The 23,452-nt window shown below is 42.4% G+C and overlaps 1 protein-coding gene across 3 annotated transcripts; it reads left to right on the top strand.

The window, feature by feature from the left end:
• Nucleotides 1-2,428: 2,428 nt before the first annotated feature.
• Nucleotides 2,429-21,556, top strand: LOC122786650 (polyhomeotic-like protein 1). 3 transcript variants are annotated; one of them, XM_044053099.1, is made up of 15 exons: nucleotides 2,429-2,558; nucleotides 3,373-3,500; nucleotides 3,699-3,809; nucleotides 3,932-4,006; nucleotides 4,092-4,220; nucleotides 4,514-4,687; nucleotides 4,763-4,844; nucleotides 5,679-6,625; nucleotides 7,383-7,518; nucleotides 7,606-7,772; nucleotides 7,849-7,927; nucleotides 8,026-8,113; nucleotides 17,361-17,592; nucleotides 17,884-18,091; nucleotides 20,671-21,556. In XM_044053099.1, the coding sequence occupies exons 2-15, from the start codon at nucleotides 3,378-3,380 to the stop codon at nucleotides 20,820-20,822; spliced, it is 2,703 nt and encodes a 900-aa protein (XP_043909034.1). In that variant the 5' UTR covers nucleotides 2,429-2,558; nucleotides 3,373-3,377; the 3' UTR covers nucleotides 20,823-21,556. The 3 variants fall into 3 exon arrangements, with proteins under 3 accessions (XP_043909034.1, XP_043909037.1, XP_043909035.1); XM_044053102.1 differs by having other exon boundaries at nucleotides 17,379-17,592; XM_044053100.1 differs by having other exon boundaries at nucleotides 3,376-3,500.
• Nucleotides 21,557-23,452: the final 1,896 nt, after the last annotated feature.

Raw genomic sequence — 23,452 nt, forward strand, 5'->3', positions numbered from 1 at the left:
ATTGGGACTGACTCATCTTCTAGCACAAGAGCTTTAGAAGCACCAGGTGCACAGTTAGACAGTTTCTCCCCTATAGATCTCCCTGAGTTAACATCATTAGTTTCATCATCTAAGCCATCAACCTGTCAGTTAGATCCTATCCCCACCAAACTGTATTAACTGGAATGTGCCCCAAACGTTTAAAGTAGCAGTTATTAAACCCCTTCTCAAAAAAGCGACCCTTGACCCAGATATTTTAGCTAATTACCGACCTATATCTAATCTTCCCTTTGTTTCTAAAATCTTAGAAAAGGCAGTTGCTAATCAATGATGTGAATATTTGCGCATTAATGGCCTGTTTGAAGATTTTCAGTCAGGTTTTAGATTAAACCATAGCACAGAAACAGCACTAGTTAAAGTTAGTAACTCAGATAATGGTCTAGTTTCTTTACTTGTCCTGTTAGATCTTAGTGCTGCATTTGACACCATTGATCATGATATTCTACTGCAGAGATTGGAGCAGACTCTTGGTATCACAGGTGCTGCCCTCTGCTGGTTTAAATCATACTTATCTGATAGATTCCAGTTTGTTCATGTTAATGATAAAGCCTCACTACAAACAACAGTTAATTGTGGAGTTCCACAAGGCTCAGTGCTTGGGCCTATACTTTTTACATAACATACACTTTCATTGTTATGCAGATGACACACAGCTATATTTATCAATGAGGCCGGATGAAATAAATCAGGTTGTTCAACTCCAGGAATGTCTCAGAGACATTAAGTCCTGGATGACCTGTAACTTTCTACTTTTAAACTTTTATACTCGGCCCTAAACACCTCAGAGAAAAACTTTCTGATCACATTGTCACTTTAGATGACATCACCCTGGCTTCCAGTTCCACTGTGTGGAACCTTGGAGTTACTTTTGACCAGGAAATGTCATTTGATTCACACAGAAAACTCATTTCCAGAATTACATTACATTACATTACATGTCATTTAGCAGACGCTTTTATCCAAAGCGACTTACAATGGAATTGAGTAGAATAGCCTTCTTCCACCTGCGGAACATTATGAAAATTAGAAACATTCTGTCTTTACAGGATGCTCTGTATTTAAAGTTAAACTTTCCTTTTTGATTAAGCTTATAGTTAGAGCTGGTTCAGGGAAACCTGGACCAGCTCTTAGTTATGCTGCTATAGAACTAAACTGCTGGGGGATTTTCCTGTGGTACACGCACATTCACTCTCTCACACTCAGGATTTGATTATGACTTTTTATATGTCATTAACCTTGTCTCTTTCTCTCCCTAGTTTGTGTCCTTCCTTCCTCTCTCTCTCTCTCTCTCTCTCTCTCTCTGTATTCTCATCTTGCAGGTTGCAGGATCAAGATCCAGTTTTCGAGGCTACGCTTATCGTCACCATTATTATTGTGCTATAATTAAAAAGTCGATATCAGTAACTGTATAAACTTGTAACTTGATACAGTTGTTGTGTATCTGCTCCTGGTCTCTCTCTCTCTTCTGTCTCTACCTCATCTCCCTCTTGTCCTTTCTCTCCCCCCTTTCTGTCCCCCATTTTTCCTTTCACCCCAACCGGTCGAGGCAGATGACCGCACATCTCTGAGCCTGGTTCTGTCAGAGATTTCTTCTTCTGTTAAGAGGGAGTTTTTTCTCTCCACTGATGCCTAGTTTCTCTGTGTTTCTCTGCTCTCCTTCATGTTGTCTATGTACAGACCTGAGATAATGTATGTTATGATTTGGCGCTATACAAATAACATTGAATTCAATTAAATTAAATTTGAAAAAGACAAAAATGTTGAATTAATTAATTCTGTTCAGCAATAAATAATAGTAAATATTACAACAATTTTAATCTAGTTTAGTTACTTTAATAATTGATGATGAACCATATAGCAGTGTTTCAACGATTCAGTTTGGTCACTGGTAATATTTCTGTTATTTATGTTAATTAATTCTTACTAATATCTAAATAAACAAATGTTTTTTTTAATCAGGACAAAGTTGTTGTTTTTTTGTTTGTTTTTTACATACAATCTGTTTTTATCTTAAAGTTGTAATCCATTGCATTGTGGGAAATGTAGGTTAAAAATGTAGAATAGAATTGTAATTAGTTAAGGAGAAGGTGTGTTTGTTTTGCTACCAGCTCAGTCCAGGATCAAATGAACCAGTGACAATAGAAAGAGTGACCCCCCACCTTTTCCAACTGCCCCTCCCCCATTAACCCCCCACCTTTGCCTACGTCATCACATTGCGCCGGAAACGACAGAAACAGAAAAACCTAGAGGAGGAGGCGTTTCCCTCCAGCAGCAGATTTATGCTGGAGTCCGTGAACGCATCACCATCATCATCAACAACACTGCTGCTGCTGCAGAGGAGGAGAAGAAGGAGAAGAAGGAGAAGAGGAGAAGAGGAGAAATTAACACAATAAACACGTGCTGCGAGGCTTCGTCCACGCGGTAGCCCGGAGCTAGAGCAGCCACCGCGGGGAGAACCGAGCCAGAACTCCGGTACCGAGGAGCAGGAGGCGGCGGAGGAGGAGGAGGAGGAGGAGGAGGTTAGCAGCGGGAGGCTAGCGGTGGAACATGGAGGAGAGGAGGAGGGAGGGAGCTAACGTTAGCATCTGTGACAGACAGACAGACTGAGCGTATATAATATACATGTGTTCTAACATTAATGAATAAATGTGTTTAAATAAAGATTCACGAGGAGTAAAAACACAGTCTCTGCACAAGTTACAGTTTTTGTTTGAGGCTAATGTGATAAAAACACATCATAATACAAAATATTAAATATAAATACAGTGTTAACAATTAATCCATTAAAAATAGGTTTTAATCGATTATTGACGACCGATGTCACAACCTCAAACACCGATATCACTAATTGATTACCGATATATTGTTCTTCAGTGTAAACAATGTATATATGTATTATATGTTATCAGCCATAGAAAAATCTTTAACCATAAAGTATAACAATTTTTATTTGTGTTTCTTAAAATGTTAAAATTAAGGTTTTTTTTCTCTGACACCTGATCCTCTCCTTTAGGTCGATATCAAATATCAATACTGATGATTAAATCTGCTCATCCCATTGTTTTCAGTGGCTGTGTGTGTTTGTTTGTGTGTGTGTGTGTGTGTGTTTGTTTGTGTTTCTGCACTTACCAACATGACCAGCAGAGGCCGGCAGAGGCTTGTTGTGTAAATTGAGTGAAGTCTGCAGCTCTGATTGTCTTGTTAATTATTGGTCTTGGTAACTTAGATGTGTGATCATTTTTCATCAGTGTTTCACTCGCACTTTCTCTCCTCCTCCCCCCCTCTACTCCTGTCCTCCTGTCCTCCTCCTCCTCCTCCTGCCCTCCTCCTCAGCAGTCATGGAGACAGATGGAGAACAGAACCAGCAGACAGCCTCCACCAATGGGAGCACAGCGTCTGGGAGCACGTCCCGCCCTTCACCCATGAACTCCATGTCTCTGTATGAAAGACAGGCGGTGCAGGTACACGTGTGTGTGTGTGTGTATTTTAAATAATGCAGAAATGATTATTTGCATTTTATTTTCATATTTTCATCAGTAAACTGGTGATGTTTTGTGCAGCTGTAAACAAAGCTGTAAACAGAGTTAGTTAGTAACTAAATCACTCTACTCTCCTCCTCTCTCCTCTCTCCTCCTGCTCCTCCTCTCCTGCTCTCTCAGGCTCTGCAGGCGCTGCAGCGTCAGCCTAACGCCGCTCAGTACTTCCAGCAGCTGATGCTGCAGCAGCAGATAAACAACGCTCAGCTGCAGAATCTGGCTGCTGTTCAACAGGTGAACTTTCTGCTGAGTCATGATACAGAGACACAGAGAATCTTCCACTTCTCTCTCCTGTCCTAATCTCCTAACCTCTTACCTTCTATCTGTCCGTCCTACCTGTTTCCTCCTCCTCTCAGGCGACGCTGGCAGCCAGTCGTCAGTCCAGTCCGTCCAGCAGTAGCAGTTCGTCTCAGACGACCAGCACGGCGTCTGTACGTCCGTCCATCCTCAGTTCATTTGTCCATTTGCTCGTTTAGTAAACACTGATATCAATAATCCATATTTTTTTATATTCAGACGAGTGTAACCGCAGGATCAGGCTCCGCCCCCAGCAGTCGTCCAACGGTCGCCTCTGCGACGTCCACCATCAGCCAGTCGGTGCTTCTGAGTGGGACTGCAGCAGGACAGGGACAGATGTACCTGAGGGTGAGGGATGTTTCACACCTGTGAAATCACACCTGCCGACATCAGAGTCTGCTCAGGTTCAGGTTTATGTCCAGGTTCAAGTTCAGGTCCAGGTTCAGGTTTAGGTTTATGTCCAGGTTTATTTTGTGTCCAGGTTTATGTTTATGTTTATGTTCAGGTCCACACGGAAACATCTTTTTCTCTGTGTCTCTGTGTGTGTATGCCAGGCCTGTGTGTGGCGCTGTAACACAGTGTAGTGTGTATGCCAGGCCTGTGTGTGGCGCTGTAACACAGACGTCTCTGTCACTCTGCAGGTGAACCGCTCGCTCCGCGCTCCCATCTCCTCTCAGCTCATCTTCATGCCCGGCAACACGGCGACCGCTGCCGTGGCGACCGTCACGCAGCAGCAGCCACAGGCTCAGCAACAGCAGCCAGAGGTGACTCCGCCCACTTCCTCCTCCATCAGCTGTCACTCAGACAATGAGCAGGTGTGTGTGTGTTTTTGTGGACGTGTGGACTCTGTGCTGAGTGAAGCTCTGACTCGTCGTTTTTTTTCTCTGCAGGTGCAGAATTTAGCAATGAGGGGCGTGGCCTGTCTGAAAGGGGTGGGAGTAAAGACTGAAGCTCCAGACAGGAGTGACTCAGGTAACTACGTCAGCTGATTCTCTTTATTCTTCTTCTTCTTCTTCATCTTCATTGTGTGTTCACACAAAAACACAAAATACATTTGTCTCACATTAAATAATTTAGAAAGATTCTTGCATCAATATAAGAAAAAAAACATGTTCAATAACAGAATACAAACAAAAACGTGTTTAAAAACATAAGAAGCAACAATACTCATTCGTATAAAATGTTATCAGTCAGTCATCATCTAACCGCTTTATCCTCCACCAGAGGGTCGCGGGGGGTGCTGTGCCAATCTCAGCTACATCGGGCGATAGGCGGGGTACACCCTGGACAGTTCGCCGGTCCATCGCAGGGCCACACACACACAGATAGAGACATTGCATGTTTTTGGACTGTGGGAGGAAGCCGGAGAACCCGGAGAGAACCCACTCACACACGGGGAGAACATGCCCTTGTTCCAACCGGGGCTCGAACTCGGGTCTTCTCGCTGCAAGACGAGAGTGCTAACCACTACACCTGGTCACCTGTGGGATATTATTATTATTATTATTAATAATAATAATAATAATAATAATAATGATAAACTCATCAAAAAATATGTTCATAACATTTAAATTATTTGAAAAGTTACAAAAATCTCACAAAAACACAATAAAAACGTGTATTAATTGTATTAAAAAAACATGACTCCCTGTGTTCTGGGGGCGGAGCTTTGGCCAAAGGGGGCGGGATGTATCGGTTTCATTTTGTGTAGCCTGATGTTTCCAGACTTACATACGTGAGTTTTAATGTGAGTGAATGTGTTATATTTAAATTATTATTCATTTTCGACTCTTGTCTTTTTTTCAGCCTACTCTCTGACTCCGCCCTCCCACCAGTCAAACACACAGTCGCACAGTAAACTGACCCCACCCCCGCCGCAGACCCCGCACATCAAAATCCCTACGTATCCTCAGCCCACGAACCTGAAAGCTCACGCCTCCTCCTTCTCCTCCTCCTCCTCCTCCTCCTCCATCCCTCTCTCTCAGCTCCTGCTTCACGGAACTCGCACCCTTGCCACGGGAGGCTCCACCCCCACAGCGGCGCACACCCTGGTCCTCACGTCCAGTGCCGGGTCTCAGCCTCACGGTTACCCAATTAAGCCGGCGGTGGGCGCTCAGACGCTGGTGGTTCAGCCGCTGCAGAAAACATCGCTCGGCGCCGCCGACAAACCAGGCGGCGGTCCGATTCCAATCCAGCCCAAAACTCTGCAGGGGCTGCGTCTCCCACTGCAGCTGCCGTCACGGAACCCTCCGCCCATCCTCCCCGCGCCGCCGCCGTCCGCTGGCTCCGCCCAGCCCCCGCAGGCGCCGCACATCCCCGTCCAGATTGTGGGCGCGAGGCAGAGCACGCTGGGGAACGCCCAGGCGTTGGCGCGGGGAAGCTGCAGCCAGGACGGAGCCGCCGCCCTCAACAGCTCGTCCAGCCTCCTCACCATGGTGGCATCCATCGCCTCCAGGGAGGGCGGAGTCATGGGCCGAGGAGGCGTCGGGCTCAAAGCACTGCAGTCGCCGCAGGAGGCGCCGCCGCTGGCTCAGGTCTCTCAGGTTCATCCTCAGGCCAATCAGAGCGCAGCACAGAGTCAGAGCGGCACGCTAGCTTCAAGCTCCGCCTCCGCCCAGCCCGCTGATGTATCTTCCCCGCCCTCCTCGCTGTCTCGCTCCTCCCTTTCCCTCGCACTGACGACAGAAGAGCAGAGAGGAGTGGTGGGCGGAGTCACCGCGAACGGAGATTCGACAGGAAGTCAGACACCGCAGGTCAGCTGATCAACATTCAGTTACTTTCACTAAGTTAGTTTAGTTTAGTGGTGAAGTTCCTGATAATGTAACTAATATAACTAACTCATGAAAAAATATAACTATTACATTTACTCAAACATTCAACACATTATTAAAAACAAATATTTCCAAGAATAAGTTACGAATATAAATTGTGTCACATGACGCTCTGGCAGTAAATCTTATGTCAAAGCACTTTTATCCAATCAGGGGCCAGAACTCCAAAAAGAGGCAGGGCTTTCTGTCTGTGATGTTTGTTGGTGACTAAATGACTTGCCCCCCCCCCAACAAGTGTGTTTACAAGCGATGTAATCAGGAGGGAGGGGCGATGCTAACACCAGCAACGGACAGGAAGTTCACTAAATAGATTGCAGTTTTAACTCTTTAATTCCAGTGACGCATAAACGTAAATCTGTAGCGTGAGATAAACGTCACACGCACTGTTTTTCTGATTGTTTTACAACCAAAAAAAGGCCTGATAATTTCAGAGATACATGTTGTGATGTTTTTACGACATTTCTTGCGATTAATTTCCAAAAATGTGAGTTAAAATTAAACTATAGAATATTTACAAAAACATTCAGATTTAAGAAGCTGGAAATTCAGAGAATGTGTTTTAATGTAATTAAACCAATGGTTTAGTTTGCGTTAATTGTTGCGATCGCAACATCGTGAAATCCCAGAGAGGCGGGTTTTTACAGATTATTTTAGATTTTTCTCCTGGTAATCTCTTCAGGTGAAACACGTCAGCGGTTCGTTAAAAAGAAAATCGGATTCTAACTCGGCCAACGATGAAGATGGCCCCTCCCCTCCGCGGATCCAGCCCGTCAGAGACCACGCCTCTGTGCTCCCGACCAATCCCGTCAAAGCAGGTAACGACAACAAACACGTGTAAACAGAGACTCTCTGAAGTTGATAAAGTCGTGTTCATGAACGTACACTCTCCTCCTCTTCATCAGGCTCTGTTGCTCCGCCTCTGGCTCCTCCCTCCTCAGTCCTCTCTGTGTCGCGCGGGGGCGGCGTTCAGACAGACAGAGCTCCTCCCCCTCAGGCTGTGGTGAAGCCTCACGTGCTCACTCACCTCATCGAGGGCTTTGTCATACAGGAAGGGGCGGAGCCTTTTCCGGTGAGTAAATGAACGTCGTAAAAACGTCGTTCAAACAAATTCTTCACTGAGAATCTTTTTTTATTTCTGGTCTCAGGTTTGTGGTTCAGTCAAAGACTCGAGCGGCGAGGATTTGACTAACGACAGCCAGACAGAGACGGTTACCACGGCAACAGGTAACCGTTTACACACACACACAGCTGTGTTCACATGTGAGTCACATGGTTTCTGACAGTGTGTGTGTGTGTGTGTGTGTGTGTGTGTGTGTCCTCAGTGCTGAAGTGTGAGTACTGTAAAAACTTTGCTCCTGCTGCTCAGTTCAGAGGAACCAAGAGGTTCTGCTCCATGTCCTGTGCTAAGAGGTAAGAAAAGAACCGTACCTCAGTACAACACAAACATCACCATCATTGGAGGGAGACACGAGGGACTCCAGCATGTCTCTGTGAAGGAGGCGGAGCCTAAATTAAAACCTAAAACCTTTTCTGAAAATCCCAAAAACATTCCTATGGTTTAATCTGTGTGTAATCTCAGAACTGAAACCTCACTATACACTTGAAAACGAGTTGCTACATTGTCCAACTTTATTTATAAAGCACTTTGAAAACAACAGCAGCTGAAACAAAGACAAATATAATATAGACTCATACCACAGAACTGAAAAACAGTCAAATAATGTAGAAGACATAAAAAAAAATGACAAAAATGAACTTAAATAATCTTGTACTGGTTCAAAGAGTTTTAAAAAGTGAGTCAGAGATTTGCTGATGAGACGAGGTGATGGTTGAATTCTGAAGTTTGTTCTCCATTCATGTTCTGTTTATTTACAAACATCTCAGCTATTCCACCAGGGGCCTGTTTCAGAAAGCAGGTTCGACAAACTCTGAGTTAAAACCTTAACTCTAGGTTCACTCTGAGCTGTCAAACTCTTGAGTTTTGGGTTTCAGAACAGCTGATCAGCATTAGTTCAATCAAGTCTGAGTATGTTCACTCAGTTAAGCGTGTGCATTGGGAATGAAAAAAGCCATCATCAATGGAGCTCTGATACTATGATTCACCATGGCAACGGGTAAACAAGGTTTTTGTAAGCTACAAAACCATCTTTCCAGGCTATATGAAGTTCCTCTAGGTTACTGGAACGCCATTTTCTTTCTAATCTACTGTATATAATGTCTTTTTTAAGTTTAAGTTATCAATATCAATACCATAAGTTAAGACAAGGTCGAGGGTGTGATTAAGGCAATGAGTTGGTTTATTAACGTGTTGAATAAAACCTATTGATTCCAACAGCGAGTTAAATGTGCAGCTAAGACAATCACGGTCAACATCTACATGGATGTTGAAATCCCCTACAATTATGATTTGATCTGTTTTAAGCACCAACTCAGATAGAACTCTGATAGGAACTCTGAATAAGGTGCAGGTGGACGATAAACTGTGGCTATCATAGCGTTCAGAGACTCATTTTAACAATCTGGAGTCATGTAAAAATGATGTCACGCATGGCCTTTCCCGGTCAGTCGTCATGGAAACATGAAGCTCTGCCAGTGCTTTGCACCAGAGTCAAAACAAACGTATAAGCTGAAAAACAAAGTAACATCACTGGTAAAAAATAAATGGTGTCCATTTGCTGTATTTGTTCATGTTTTACAGAGGGGTTAACCTGAGCCAAACCTTACCACCAATGATAATCATATCACAGTCATGCAGGCGTAGTATGATATGTTTTTTTTTTATAACACACTGGTATCGGTATCGGTACTCTGTATCGGCCGATACCCACAGCACAAGTATCGGAATCGGTATCGGGAGGGAAAAAATGGTATCGGAACATCTCTATTGTGTACCCAGGTTGTCATCACAATTTCTGTAACACAACCCCCTGTTACTTGTGCCCTTCAGATATCTGAATTCATGTTTGACAGTACTACAATGTTGTTCAGTAGGTTTTTGAAAAATACTGCTCACAACAAAACTCAAATCCGGTCTTGTACCTACAGTCAAATAGACTTTTGACTGTATCCCTTAGCAACGTAACAGGCTTTGTATTTATCAGATCTGTCAACATTAGTTTTAATAGCATACACCTATCTACCCCCCACTGTTTCTTACCCAATTGCGCTCAGCAGTTCCATTTTGGTGTGGGGAGTAAGGTGCTGATGTTTCATGACGGATCCCATTTTTAATGAGTAAGGTCTGGTAACCTTTTCCTGTAAATTGCGTGCATATCTGTACCCATCTTTAGACTCAGGTTGGATTGGTCCCGCCAGATCTGTGTGAACTAGCTCTCACATCGTGATCTCTGTTTCTGGTTTGAAAAAATGTTCCCTGAGTGCACACATCACGATGTGGAGGTTTGTTTGTTGACCCCTTAATGTCCCTTCAGACCACACCTAAAGCACACCACATCCGCCGCTGAAATCCTCTCAGCTCCCCGGTCGCGTGTACTGGCTTCTCGCTCTTCTTGCTGCCGTGTGCGCAGCTGCATCACGTTATCTTCTGTGGCTGCAACAGTGCACATCACAAAAGGTTTGTAGCCTTCAGGCAGACCTTTCAGAACCATAGCAACTAATAGTCCATCACTTAATGTCTCGCCGGCATTTCTTAATGCTGTGATCGCAGTCTGTGCTCGGATCACGTACTCAGACACACTTTCGCTCTGTGACTTTTAAAGTGAAGTCAGTTCTGTATAGAGGCTTATGATACGTGGCTTTCCTTTACCTTGATAATAGTCTCTCAAAATCTTCAGAGCTTCTCTCCCGTCATCGGCTGCCTCTCGCAGCGACAAACTCTTATCATCCATGAACTGGATCAACTCGGCGTAGGCCTCAGTGTTCTTTCCCTCATCTTCAGTGGTGGGCTCTGTTAGAATTGTGTCCTTTAACCCTTCCAAACGATGGTGGCTCAAGAATTTGGTCTCCCATAGCTCGTAGTTCTTCTCATCTCCGTCAAACAACTCGTATCTGCTGCTCGTCCACTCATGGTGATTACAGCACACTAATCATCACCGGTACACCGGTGGTAAACTGTCACTGGGTTACTCTGGGCCCATAACCTGTTAGCAGAGCAAGGTCAAACAGCGGCGACACATTGCAAACCCAGATCGGCACCGGACTTTAATAAATAAATAATAAATACAAATAAACAAATAATTGAGGGCACAGTCCAACACTGACTCACTTTTATTTTTGACTCTATTTTACATTAAAACATTTTGCTCAACACTATTTCATGACTATATTTCCACGTGTCAAACATTAAGATTTTGTCTACAGTGAGATTCAAAAAGTCACTTCTAAACTACACTGAAGTTAAAGTGTTTCCAGCTGCATCAGAAATATTCACATCAGCTATAATCTCCATCATGATCAGTGATCTATGACAGGAACATTTCACAACAATGTCTACAGTACAGAGAGAGTCTACAGTGATGAAGAGCCTACAGTAACACACGCTAACACAATCTGACACAGTCACAGTGTTGCTGTGAACTACGGGCTTAATGACACATGAGCTCCCCTGATTTTGGGGGCGTCTCTAAAATATTGGCAAAATATTGTTTTTTGATTGATTTGATTAAGAGTTGATGTGTGTGTGGAGGAAGTAGACGTACAGGCTTGTAATAATGGATGTGTTGAGTTGAGTATGTACCTAAACCGCGTCGTGCCGTGCCGAGGTGAGTAGAGCTGGTGGAAGTACGCCTCAAGTCGCTCTGAGGCACGCACAAGAGTCCGTCCCGCAAACACCCCCCCATATACGTGAGCCCTCGAACCCGCCGTATAGTTCGCACACTGAGTAACATCTGATTGGGATTTCGATGTTTGTTTGTTTTTTTTTTTATTAATGTTTTTATTCAATTGACAGGTAAAAGTACATACAATGAAAAACAGGGACTTTTTCTTTTTTTTCCATAAACAACAATAACAACCACTTATACCCTCCCACCCCCAGCCCCTACACAGGTACTTTAAGAGAGGGTTAAGATCATTCATTAGACCTGTAGAGTCTTTAGACTAGCTATGTAATTAATCATGCAGCCCCCAAACTGAATCAAATTTTCCAGGTGTCCCCCTCAGATTGTATTTAATTTTCTCCAAATCTAAGTAGAGAATAAGGTCCTTAAGCCACAGCGAAGCTTTGGGGGCAGCTGGTGCCTTCCACTCCAACAAAATTCTTCTACATGCTAATAAAGAAGCAAAGGCAAAACTATCCTTAATTTTTTCCGTAATTGTTTGATGGTCTGATAAAACTCCAAAAATAGCCAATTCTGGAGAAGGCGTCAATTTCACACTTAGCGCTTCTGCAAGATGTTTAAAAACATCTGTCCAGTAAGCTTGCAGACCGGGACAAGACCAAAACATGTGGGTCATGTTCGCTGGTGACAAGTGACACCTATTACATGTGTCTGGGACATTGGGATACATTTTTCAAAGTTTGGAATTAGTAAAATAAATATGATGGACAACCTTAAATTGTATTAAATTAAGCCTGGAGCAAGATGTACTGTTATTTACACGAATTAATGCTGAGTTCCAGACACCATCATCGATAACCCTGCCAAGTTCTTGTTCCCAGTCTTTCTTGATTTTATTAAGAGGCGTATCTTTAAGATGGGATATTAAGGTGCACATCTTTGAGATAAGGCCTTTCTGATTTGTGGGAATGTCCAAAATTTAGTTAATTACTGAGTTAGGTGGAATATTGGGGAAACAAGTACTATTCGATTTAACAAAGTTACGAACCTGGAAGTAAAGGAATAGGTGAGACTTGGGAAAAGGCATTATCAATGCTGGGAGGGAGGAAGTGATGATTGTTATGTATGGGGCTGTGATTAGACAATCCTTTGAGTCCAAAAGTACATCTAAAACGGAACCAAATTTTAAGGGTGGAAACTACAATTGGGTTACATGTATATTGGGATGGTTGAAGGGGCGCTTTTGATGCAAGTAGAGCTAGGAGTGACGTAGAGCAGGATTTAGCTTCTAGTTTACACCAGATTAATTCAGTTTCTCGAATCCAGAGAGTCATTTTGCTAATGTTAGCTGCCCAATAGTAGAGTCTTAGGTCAGAGAGTGACAAACCACCAACAGACTTATGCCTTTGTAAAAACTCTCTCCTAATCCTAGCGGTCTTGCCTTTCCATATAAAAGATGAAATTAGCTTGTTTATCGCATAAAAAAGGAATTGGTAAAAAGATCGGCAAGCATTGGAAAAGATACAAGAAATGTGGAAGCACGTTCATTTTGATGCAATTTAGCCTGCCTGCTACAGTTAAAAGTAAATTACACCATCTTTCAAGATCTGATTTAAGCTTTTCGATTAGGGGTAGAAAGTTGTACTTACAGAGATCTGACATCCTACGGCAGATATGAACACCTAAGTATTTAAAGCTGCTTTTAGACACTTTAAATGGGAAATACACATGGGGGACCCCAAGGGCTAAGCTATTCACAGGAAAACATTCGCTTTTTGAGAAGTTCAATTTATAACCGGAAAATGCTCCAACACTGTTTAGCAATTCAATTATTTTAGGGATGGTGGTTACTGGATCAGAAATAAACAATAACAAATCGTCCGTGTACAAGGAAAGTATATGTTCCAAACCACATCTGTGAATTCCTTTACTAAAACTGGCCGATTTAAGTGCTATAGATAAAGGTTCGATTGCCACAGCAAACAACAATGACTCATAGGGCACCCTTGGTGGTTTCCTCTGTTAAGTGTGAAATATTGGGATTTCATTCCATTAGTACTTACAGACGCTTTAGGGGAAGAGTATAAAAGTGAGATCCAGGATATAAACTTAGACCCAATACAGAACCTCTTTAAGACCTCTAACAGATAACTCCACTCCACCCTATCAAACGCCTTCTCCGCATCCAGGGAGACCAGCACTCCTGGTGTGTCCCCGGACGCAGGAGAAAATAGAAGGTCGAGGAGGCGATGGACGTTGGAGAAAGAGTGTCGGTTTTTCATAAACCCGGTTTGTGAAATGATACTTGGCATAATTGATTCAAGACGTAAGGCCAGTGTTTTAGCTAAAATCTTGTAATCAGCATTTAAATGGGAGATAGGACGGTAGGAATTACAATCAGAATCTTCTTTACCCGGCTTAAGTAATAAGGTTATTGATGCTTCGGTGAGAGTATGAGGCAGAGCACCCCGGTCCAGAGAGTCATTGAGGGATTAATTTATCAGCAAAATTTTTAAAAAACTCAATAGGGTAACCATCTGGGCCAGGGGCCTTGCCACTTTGCATTAGTTTAATTGAGTTTGCTATTTCATGAAATTCTAAGGGTCGATCCATTTCGCTATACTGAGTAGAAGAAATAGGTGGGAAATTTAGGTTATCCAGGAAGCTCATCATTTTTGTTTTGTCAGTTGAGGATTGTGAAGTATAAAGTTCAGAATAAAATGTTTTAAAGGTTTCATTTATGACAGAAGGCACTACTGTAAGTTCAACTGAAGGGGTTTTAATCTGTTTAATTTGCTGGTATACTGATTGGCTTTTTATTAGGAGAGCCAGATGGCGTCCTGCCTTCTCACCATGTTCGTAAAGAAATCCGCGTGATCGTAAGAGTAATTTTTCAGTTTCTTGTGTAGACAATAAGTTATAGTCCATTTGGAGGATTTGTCTCTCTTTGTCTAATTCAGGGGATGGAGATTTTGATAATTTTCTGTCCAATTATTTTATGCTTTCCATGAGTTGTTCCTGGTTTTGTTTTTTGAGTTTATTTAGTCTTGCAGAATAACATATAATCTCTCCTCGGACTACCACCTTTAATGTCTCCCACAGAAGAGATGGAGATATAAGATCAGACTTGTTGGTAATAAGAAAATCATCAATTGTTCTGGAGATTGTTTGGCAAAAGTCAACATCGTTTAGGAGTGAACCATTCAGCCTCCATGGAGGGTGTGTGTTTTGTAAAAGTGTAAACGAAAGGTCGAGTAGCAATGGAGCATGGTCAGATACCACTATTGTTGAATATTCTATGTTACCGACCGCAGGAAGAAAATAACTATCTAAGTAAAAGTAATCAATTCTTGAGAATGTTTTATGGACCTGAGAGTAAAAGGAAAATTGTTTTTTATCAGGATAAAGAAAGTGCCATGGGTCTACACCTCCTATTTGATCCATAAACAATGAAATTTCTTTGGCAGCTTTAGAAGGGGAATCCCGCCGTGGGCAGGATTTGTCGAGCAAAGGGTTTATTGTACAGTTAAGGTCGCCTCCTAGGATTAAGAGGTGGGAAGTTAAGTCTGGTAGAAGTGAGGTTACTTTCCTAATAAATGCCTCATCATCCCAATTGGGTGCGTAGAGATTAACAAGAACAACAGGTATATTGATAAGAGAGCCTGAAACTATAATAAATCGGCCTTGGTGGTCAGCTATAACATTCGTTGGGTAAAACTGTATTTATTGATGTATCAAAATCCCTGTACCCCTTGCTTTGCTACAAAAGTTGGAGTGAAAACTTTGGCCAACCCATGAAGCCTTTAACCTATGGTGATCCTTAGCGATCAAATGCGTCTCCTGTAAAAAAGCAATATCTGTTTTAAGATGTTTTAAGTGAGAAAATACTCTACCCCTTTTTACTGGACCATTGATCCCTTTAACATTCCAAGAGACAAATCTCAGACAAGATACCCCTTTTTTTGTAGTATTAACCATAAACAAAATTGTAGAAGGACGTAATGTTACAAATGCACAAACAAAAAAAAGCAAATCTGTAGGATCTACCTCCCCAGTACCCCAACACAAAAAACCCTAGAACAGGGAACAAAAAAACACACCTAAACCTCCCTAAGCATGTCCTAAGAACAAGAACTAGCAGTGGGACTCCATAGACTCTGTTACTTCCATGTGACATAAATCTGTGAACTAAACACTCACTGAGCAGAAGGGGCTCCTAAAACTGCAGATATGTCTACAATGTGCTATAGGCGCAACATAAATGGCTATAGATGAGGGCAGTATTACACTCAAATCAACATTACTGTGCACTGGGAACAGATATAGCCGGCGTCCTCAATAAGTCCACTAACCGATGGTGGCAATGCGCTCGTTGTAGAAATCCTGTGTTTTTTTATGGAGAGTCAAAGTATAAGTTCTCATTATGGAACGAGACCTGGAGACAGGCAGGCTGCAGCAAGCGGAATTTTATTCCTTTCAGGTAAAGAGAGTGTTTGATGGCGTTGAATGCAGCCCGGTTTTTAGCCAAAGCAGCACTGATGTCTGGATATACTCTCAGCTCGGAGCCGCGGTAATCCATCTTGTGTTGTCTGGCCCATCGGAGGACTGTTTCTTTCTCTTGGAAGCGGAGGAATTTGACGATGAGGGCTCTCGGTTTCCCCGCGCCGGCATCACCTGGTCTGGGGCCGAGGGAACGGTGAGCTCTCTCTATCTCGGGAGGGTTGTTAAAAACATCGGGCCCCGTCACCTCCATCAGCAGGTTGGAAACAAACTTCGTCGGGTCCTGATCTTTCTCACTTCTTTCAGGTATATTGATAATCTGCAAGTTAGAGCGCCTGGACCGATTCTCGAGGTCATTCACGTGTTCCAGGAGCACCGTAGCTTGGGATTGCAAGGTCTTAACAACAGCTTCCATCTCTGTGATTTTCACGAAGTTTTCACTCACCACAACTTCAGTATTAGTGAGACGGTGGTTAAATGACGTCACCTGTTGACCTAGTGAATCCACTGACTGCATCAGAGATTCAGTTGATTGTTGAATCAGGATAGCCATGTTAGCTTTGAAGCTATCACGTTGTTTGCAGAATAGAGCCTCAAGGTCCATCAGAGGGACTGGGTCGGAGTTGCCTCCGCTGCCGGCACCTCCGCCTCCCGGGCCTGGAAGCTCCGGCGCGGCAGCCATGCTAGCTAGCTTGGCTGAAATGCTAGCTGCACGAGTTGTTACTGACGGTTGAGGATTAGAATTTGAGGTGCTCATTACGTCGCAATACACTTTCCCACATAAAAACTAAGTAATGCGCGAGTTAGCCCAAGGAAAAACACTGTTATACTGGTAGACTTGGAAAGTAAATGAAAAGTTCGGCAGGAGCCCCCTGCTCGCACGTCTGCTCTCTACCTCATCAAACCGGAAGCCCCGGATTTCGATGTTTTGAAAGACATAAATTCATTAATTTGGCAGGTGAATGCTCTGATACAATATCGACTATATGAATGAGGACGTGAGACAGATGCTTCAGGCTCAGCAGGAGGAGGAGACACAGAGAGAAAGTCAGGGTTTGTTGAAGAAAACCTGCCAGCGAGCAGGTTAGGTTCACAGATTATGTTGCCGGGGTAACTGACTCAGCGTAAAGCTGAACTGGCTTTGTGAAACCGAAAAACCAGTTTCACTCATCTCAGGGTTAACTAACTCAGAGTTTTCACTAAACCTGCTTTCTGAAACGGGCCCCTGGACGACGGAGAACCTTCACAGGCACACGTGTATAAACAATCAATAAATACATCAATCAATAAATACATCAATAAATACACTCATGGTTAGTTTATTCAGACTCTTAACCTGTGTTCGAGCGTTGTGTGCGTGTGTGTGCGTGTGTGTGTGGCTTCAGTACAGTATATGTCACTCTTTGTCTACGATACAGTATGTATTGGTTCCCCAGGTACAACGTCAGCTTCAGGCAGCACTTCTGCATGCGGCAGGGTCACGGCCAGGGTCACGGCCAGGGTCACGGCCAGGGTCTGGATGGGGACCAGGGCCACGGTCAGCTCTCTAACTCAGACGAGGAGGGAGGAATCGCCCGGCGCAGAGTCCCTCGCAGGACCAGCTCTGAAATAGCCAGCGCTAAGATAGCAGGGCGCCCCCTACCTGTCAAGGTGAGTCATGACCTGGTAAATGTAGTCTGTGGACACGTGTGGAGACCCAGACTTTGAACCCCAGCTCTAATCCACAGTCACATATGAGTCAGATGCTCAATGATTTATTGATTTGTAGAGATTTTCACTCACAGTGACAACTCTGCCCCCTTAAGGTCAAACATGGGCAGTGCACATTTGACAAACCAGTGACTCTGTTCAAGTTCTCCTCCCCCACAGTGACTCCTCCCCCTCCTCAGTCATGAAGCTTTGATGACTCTTCCTCTCTCTCGTCCTCTCTCATCCTCTCAGTGCCGCTCAGAGTCCAGTCACTCAGACGAGGAGTCGAGTCCAGAGGACGATGAAGACGACCCCATGTCCTTGTCTCCGGCCTCCACAGCCTCCTGCCACCAGCCTCCTCCTCCTCCTCCTCCAGAGGGTCCACCTCCCGGCTGCCTGCTCTCTGTCCCCGCCCAGTGGAGTGTGCAGGAAGTGTCACAGTTTATCTCGTCACTGCAAGGTAAGTGACATGTTGAAGTTACTTATTATTAATGATGAATTAATAATGTTTTCATCAATCTGATCAGAATTATGACGTCTTTAAGGTCTTTATCTCACTGTTACACAGAAGTGTGTAAACCACTCACCACTCCCACACCAAAGCCCAGAGAGAAAATCAGTGATTTTCACTACAACTTTTTCACTTCTGATACGATACTGATATTCCAGCCTTGATTATTGGCCGATACTGATATCAGCACGAATCATACACACTTTAATGACTTATTTTGTAGTGTGGAATGTTAGAATAGACTTGATCAAGTGATATTACTTAAACAGAAAAACTGACCTATTTATTATTAACATAATAAATTCAACATGAGAATATTGTGTTCATTTCATACAGTCTATGGTTAATTTCATCAGGAGGAAAGTACCAAGTGCTCATGGGGGTGTTTTCAGAGCACCAGTGTTTCACAGGTAACAGTGTGTCTTCAGAGAACACCCCCCTTGTTTTCACTATTTTGGATTAGCCCAACCCACACAGGGTGAGTGATCGTCCTGCAGGTAAACCCGGAGCCCGGGGTCCGGCCCCGCAGACGTACTTAGCTCCGTGTGTGGAGCTTCAGGACACATTTAAAACACACAAAGCTCGTGGCGTGGCTGCTTTTTGGGGTATAATTAACAAACGGAGGCTGTTGAAATAATGTTGTTTTAGCAGCTCGCCTCATGATGAGCTAGTGTGGTGCTAACGGGTAGCTCGTGATTGCTGTGCGGCTTCATAGCCTCTGATTTCAGGGGTTAAAGAAAAATGTTTAACCTCTGAAATAGCAGTAGCACACACACACTGTTGTTGTGATCATGTGATCTACATGCATCCAAGACACAGAGCCCACGTGATCACAACGGGCGCTGCTGGATAGAAGAGCTGGAGCGGAATGGACTGTTGTACCGGAGCGCTTATATATATATATATATGTATATATACATATATGTATATATATATATATACATATGTATATATATATATATATATATATATGTATATATATATATATATACATATATACATATATATATATATATACACATATATATATATATATGTATATATATACATATATATATGTGTATATATATATATATGTATATATATATATATATATGTATATATATATATATATATATATATATATATATATATATACACATATATATATATATATATATATATATATATATATATATATATATATATATATATACATATACTGTATATTTTAGAAGCAGACTGATTACCGGACCTTTATACGATCTATCTATATCTGATTTATCGGCTCTGAGTCCCTTCTTGTTTGCGGTGGTGATGGACAGACTGACAGATGAGGTTAGACAGGAATCTCCATGGACTATGATGTTTGCAGATGACATTGTGATCTGTGGTGAGAGCAGAGACCAGGTGGAGGAAAAGCTCCAGAGGTGGAGATATGCTCTAGAAAGGAGAGGAATGAAGGTTAGTCGCAGCAAGAGAGAATGTGTGTGAATGAGAGGAACCCAAGTGGAACCATGAGGCTACAGGGAGTGGAGATAAAGAAGGTGGAGGACTTGAAGTATTTAGGGTCAACAGTCCAGAGCAGTGGAGATTGTGGAAAAGAGGTGAAGAAACGTGTTCGAGGTGGTTGGAATGGGTGGAGAAAAGTGTCATGTGTGATAAAAGAGTATCAGCCAGAATGAAAGGAAAGATGTACAAGACAATGGTGAGACCAGTGATGCTGTATGGTCTAGAGACAGTGGCACTGAGGAAAAGACAGGAAGCAGAGCTGGAGGTAGCAGAGATGAAGATGTTGAGGTTCTCTTTGGGAGTGACGAAGATGGATAGGATCAGGAATGAGTCAATCAGAGGAACAGCACATGTTAGATGTTTTCGAGATAAGGTCAGAGAGGCCAGAATGAGATGGTTTGGTCATGTACAGAGGAGGGATAGTGAGTATATTGGTAGAAGGATGCTGGGGTTGGAACTGCCAGGCAGGAGGTCTAGAGGAAGACCCAAGAGAAGGTTTATGGATGTAGTGAAAGAGGACATGAAGTTAGTTGGTGTGAGAGAGGAGGATACAGAGAACAGGGTGAGATGGAGGAGGTTGATTCACTGTGGTGACCCCTGAAGGGAGCAGCCCAAAGGAAAAGAAGAAGAAGAAGAACCGATATCCGATATCAATATCGGATCGGGACATCTGTAATTTTAACATCACTCACACAGGAGTTGTTGATCCACTGCTGCCTCCATCGCTAAGTTCTAATGTCTTATTTTAGTGATTTCGGCTTTGAAACCCTTCATTCGGTTTAACCTCAGTGACACAAAGTGACCACACGAGGCAGCAGAGGACCAGCAGCTCCTGTGTCCCTGTGAGTTAAAATCACTAATTTTCTCTCTTTGGTGTGGGAGAGTGAGTAGTTTACAGACTTCAGTTTCCAGTTGGAAAAGTCTGTGTAACAGTGATTTAAGTCCTCACTCGCAGCCGCTTTTTGTTTTCACTCAGTCAGCGCAGACCGTGTCAGTACCTTTAGCTCCTCCTCTTCCTCCTCTTGCTCCTCCCACAGGCTGTGAAGATCTGGCGTCTCAGTTCCTGTCGCAGGAGATTGACGGACAGGCGCTGCTGCTGCTGAAGGAGGAGCATCTTATGTCCACTATGAACATCAAGCTAGGCCCCGCCCTCAAGATCTGTGCCCACATCAACACGCTGAGAGACTGACACACACACACACACACACAGGCTCCGGTCTGTGGTTTTTTAAACTCGTTGTTTTTGCACAGGAACACACACGACATGAGACGTCTCATAAAAATGCTTCTTAACGTGCAAAATCTTTACTTTCTGCGACAAAGTTGTTTTACATCCACGTGTTTGATTTTAGGCCTCATTTAAAACACAGAAACAAACATTTTTGAATGTATTTTTAAAGAAAATTGCAGAATTGAGTGCAATCTGCACAACATGAGCGCGATGATTGTTGTTGTTGTTGTTTTATATATTGAGCGTTTGTGTCTGTGGACATTTTTACAAAAGCAGAAGGAGATTGTTTTTGGTCACAGGAGAGTTTTTACTTGTTTTTACTTGTTTTTACTTGTTTTTTTTGTTGACAAATGTGTTTTTTTAAATTTGCGGCAGAACCTTTAAAAAAGTAAAGATTTTAATATGAAAGCACTCAACATCTTTAATGTTAGGTCTATTTTTAGCTGTTGTGCGTTTAGCGTCATGGTTCTTTAACTGTGTGTCTAGTTTGACGTACAGGCTAAAGTGAGAGTACAGGGTAACGACCACAGACCAGTCCAAACACAATAAATACTCATGCTACATGTTTTTCTTTTCTCTAACTAGGACTGCGTTAGTAACTGGTTAGTTAATCTGGTCCAGAAAGTGTTGATCAAACCAAAAATGTTCTTTGTTTTATGGAGCAAAGAAAGCAGAAAATATTCACATTTAAGAAGCAGAGAAAATAAGAAAAATAATCAAGTACAAGATGTTTTTCTTAAATCTGACTGTGAAGCTTCAACATATCTAAAAATTCTCTTAGAAATAGGGCGAGAAAACTTCATTCATGTTTTCATGAGCAGACATTTGTCTTTCTTTAGTTTCTGACGACTATTTTCTCCATTAATCAAGCACTTGTTTGGTCCATAAATGATTTTGTTCATTTCTTCAAATCAAATGAAGCAAAGAAAAGAAAAATCACAGAAACTCTTAAGTTTGACACTTTATTTAAAAAAGAGCCAGTATTTAATTTGTTAAAGCTGCTGTTGGCGACATCATCATGTTTTTTTTAGCTAATTTCCCGACCATTTTGAGAGTGGGCGGAGCATTTATTTGTAAACAAACGCTCCATTTGTTGTCGGAACTCTGACTTTCTTACTTATTTATGTAAAAAAAGTCTTAATCGCACTTTTGTTGTATTTGTTTCACAGTAAATCATCTGTAAACATAGAAATGTATTTAATTTTTAATACGTAAATTTACGCGGCCTAATTTCAGATTCACAGCTTTTAATGTTCATGTTTTTGTTATTGTTAAATTACGTTAACGTCTGATTTCCCGCTAGTTCTGACGCGTACGTTACATTTTCCGGTGACGAGGAACGACGAGGGCTTGATTTTGTTTTCGCGTCATTAAAAAATAACGCGCAGAGATAAAGTTTTTATCTCCTTTTGAAGAAGAAAACAACAACAACAACGTGGACCTAAGGACAAGAACAACAACGAGTGACCAAATGAGTGAATGAGGAAAAAATAAACCGTAAACTATTCTGTAATGAGTGTAAAAAATATTTTCTCTTCTATTTAAATGCACTTTTGTTGCCTTTGTTTTTACTGTAGGACTTTTCTTGTGTGTGTGTGTGTGTGAACCTTGTGGCCTTTTCTCACTAGAATTGTCTGTTTTTTTTACCTGCTTTTCATATCATTCCTCGTTTTATATCAGCGCTTAAACTTCTGCTAATATAATTCTAGTTGTTATTATTACTGCGAGCGATGACAATGCGTTGCCTTTTTACCGCCAACAGTAGCGACCTTGGTCAAGGACACTTTGCCGTCTTCCTTCGTAGCGTCGTAACCAGCGACAGTATTTAGCGTCTTAGCTGCTGTAGAGCTATATTTTTGGGGGCTTTATCGTCAGTGACTGTGTTGCTGTTACTTTTTCTTTTTCTTCAAAGAATGAAGGAACAATAATAATCTTTGAGAGCAGCTGTGTGTGTTTGTGTTTCTCAGTCGTCCCAGAGGATTTAAATCAGCATAAATTGTGACAGAAAACAGAAAAGTGATGCGATATATTCCACAGAATTTCAGCACTTTTCTCAGAAAATACTTTTTTTTAATGAAGAATGGAAATGTGCTTCCTTGCAAAAACCAGAAGAAAAACTGCAAAATCTTTGGCGGGGACTGGATTTAACAATGCTTTCATGCAAATAAATAATCAAAGAGCTGTTTTAACACTTGTGTCTCTCTTTTCATTTAAAAAAGAACAGAATGAATGTTTGTTTGTGACTTTTTATTCTTTTTTATTTGTGTACCAGATCAGCTGGACTTATAAAACCTTTATTATTCCAGTTTTGTGCTACTATGCATCGTAAATCTGTTTTTATTAAACAACCTCACTGTCAGGATGGGACTGTATGCTATGCTAACATGCTATGTTGTGATTAGAAGCGTTTGCAGTAAATTCACAATGAAGAATGGTGAATTGTCTTCATTTATCCATGTGAGTGACTTGACTTGCAGCGTTTACTGTCTGACAGTACACCGTGTTCCATTGACGTCAGAACTTTGAAGCTGCAAACAAATCTCGGGGCTAGCCGTTGTGTATTAGCCTTACCGTACATGCTAATGATG

This window comes from Solea senegalensis, linkage group LG20 (assembly GCF_019176455.1).
Source record: "Solea senegalensis isolate Sse05_10M linkage group LG20, IFAPA_SoseM_1, whole genome shotgun sequence".
Classification (NCBI taxonomy): domain Eukaryota; kingdom Metazoa; phylum Chordata; class Actinopteri; order Pleuronectiformes; family Soleidae; genus Solea; species Solea senegalensis.

Excerpts from the sequence above, each read along its gene's own strand:
- LOC122786650 (XM_044053099.1), top strand. The coding sequence starts at position 3,378 with ATGGAGACAGATGGAGAACAGAACCAGCAGACAGCCTCCACCAATGGG. Across the intron at positions 3,810-3,931 it reads ATCTGGCTGCTGTTCAACAG|GCGACGCTGGCAGCCAGTCG; the intron begins GTGAACTTTCTG and ends TCCTCCTCTCAG. Across the intron at positions 4,845-5,678 it reads TCCAGACAGGAGTGACTCAG|CCTACTCTCTGACTCCGCCC; the intron begins GTAACTACGTCA and ends TCTTTTTTTCAG.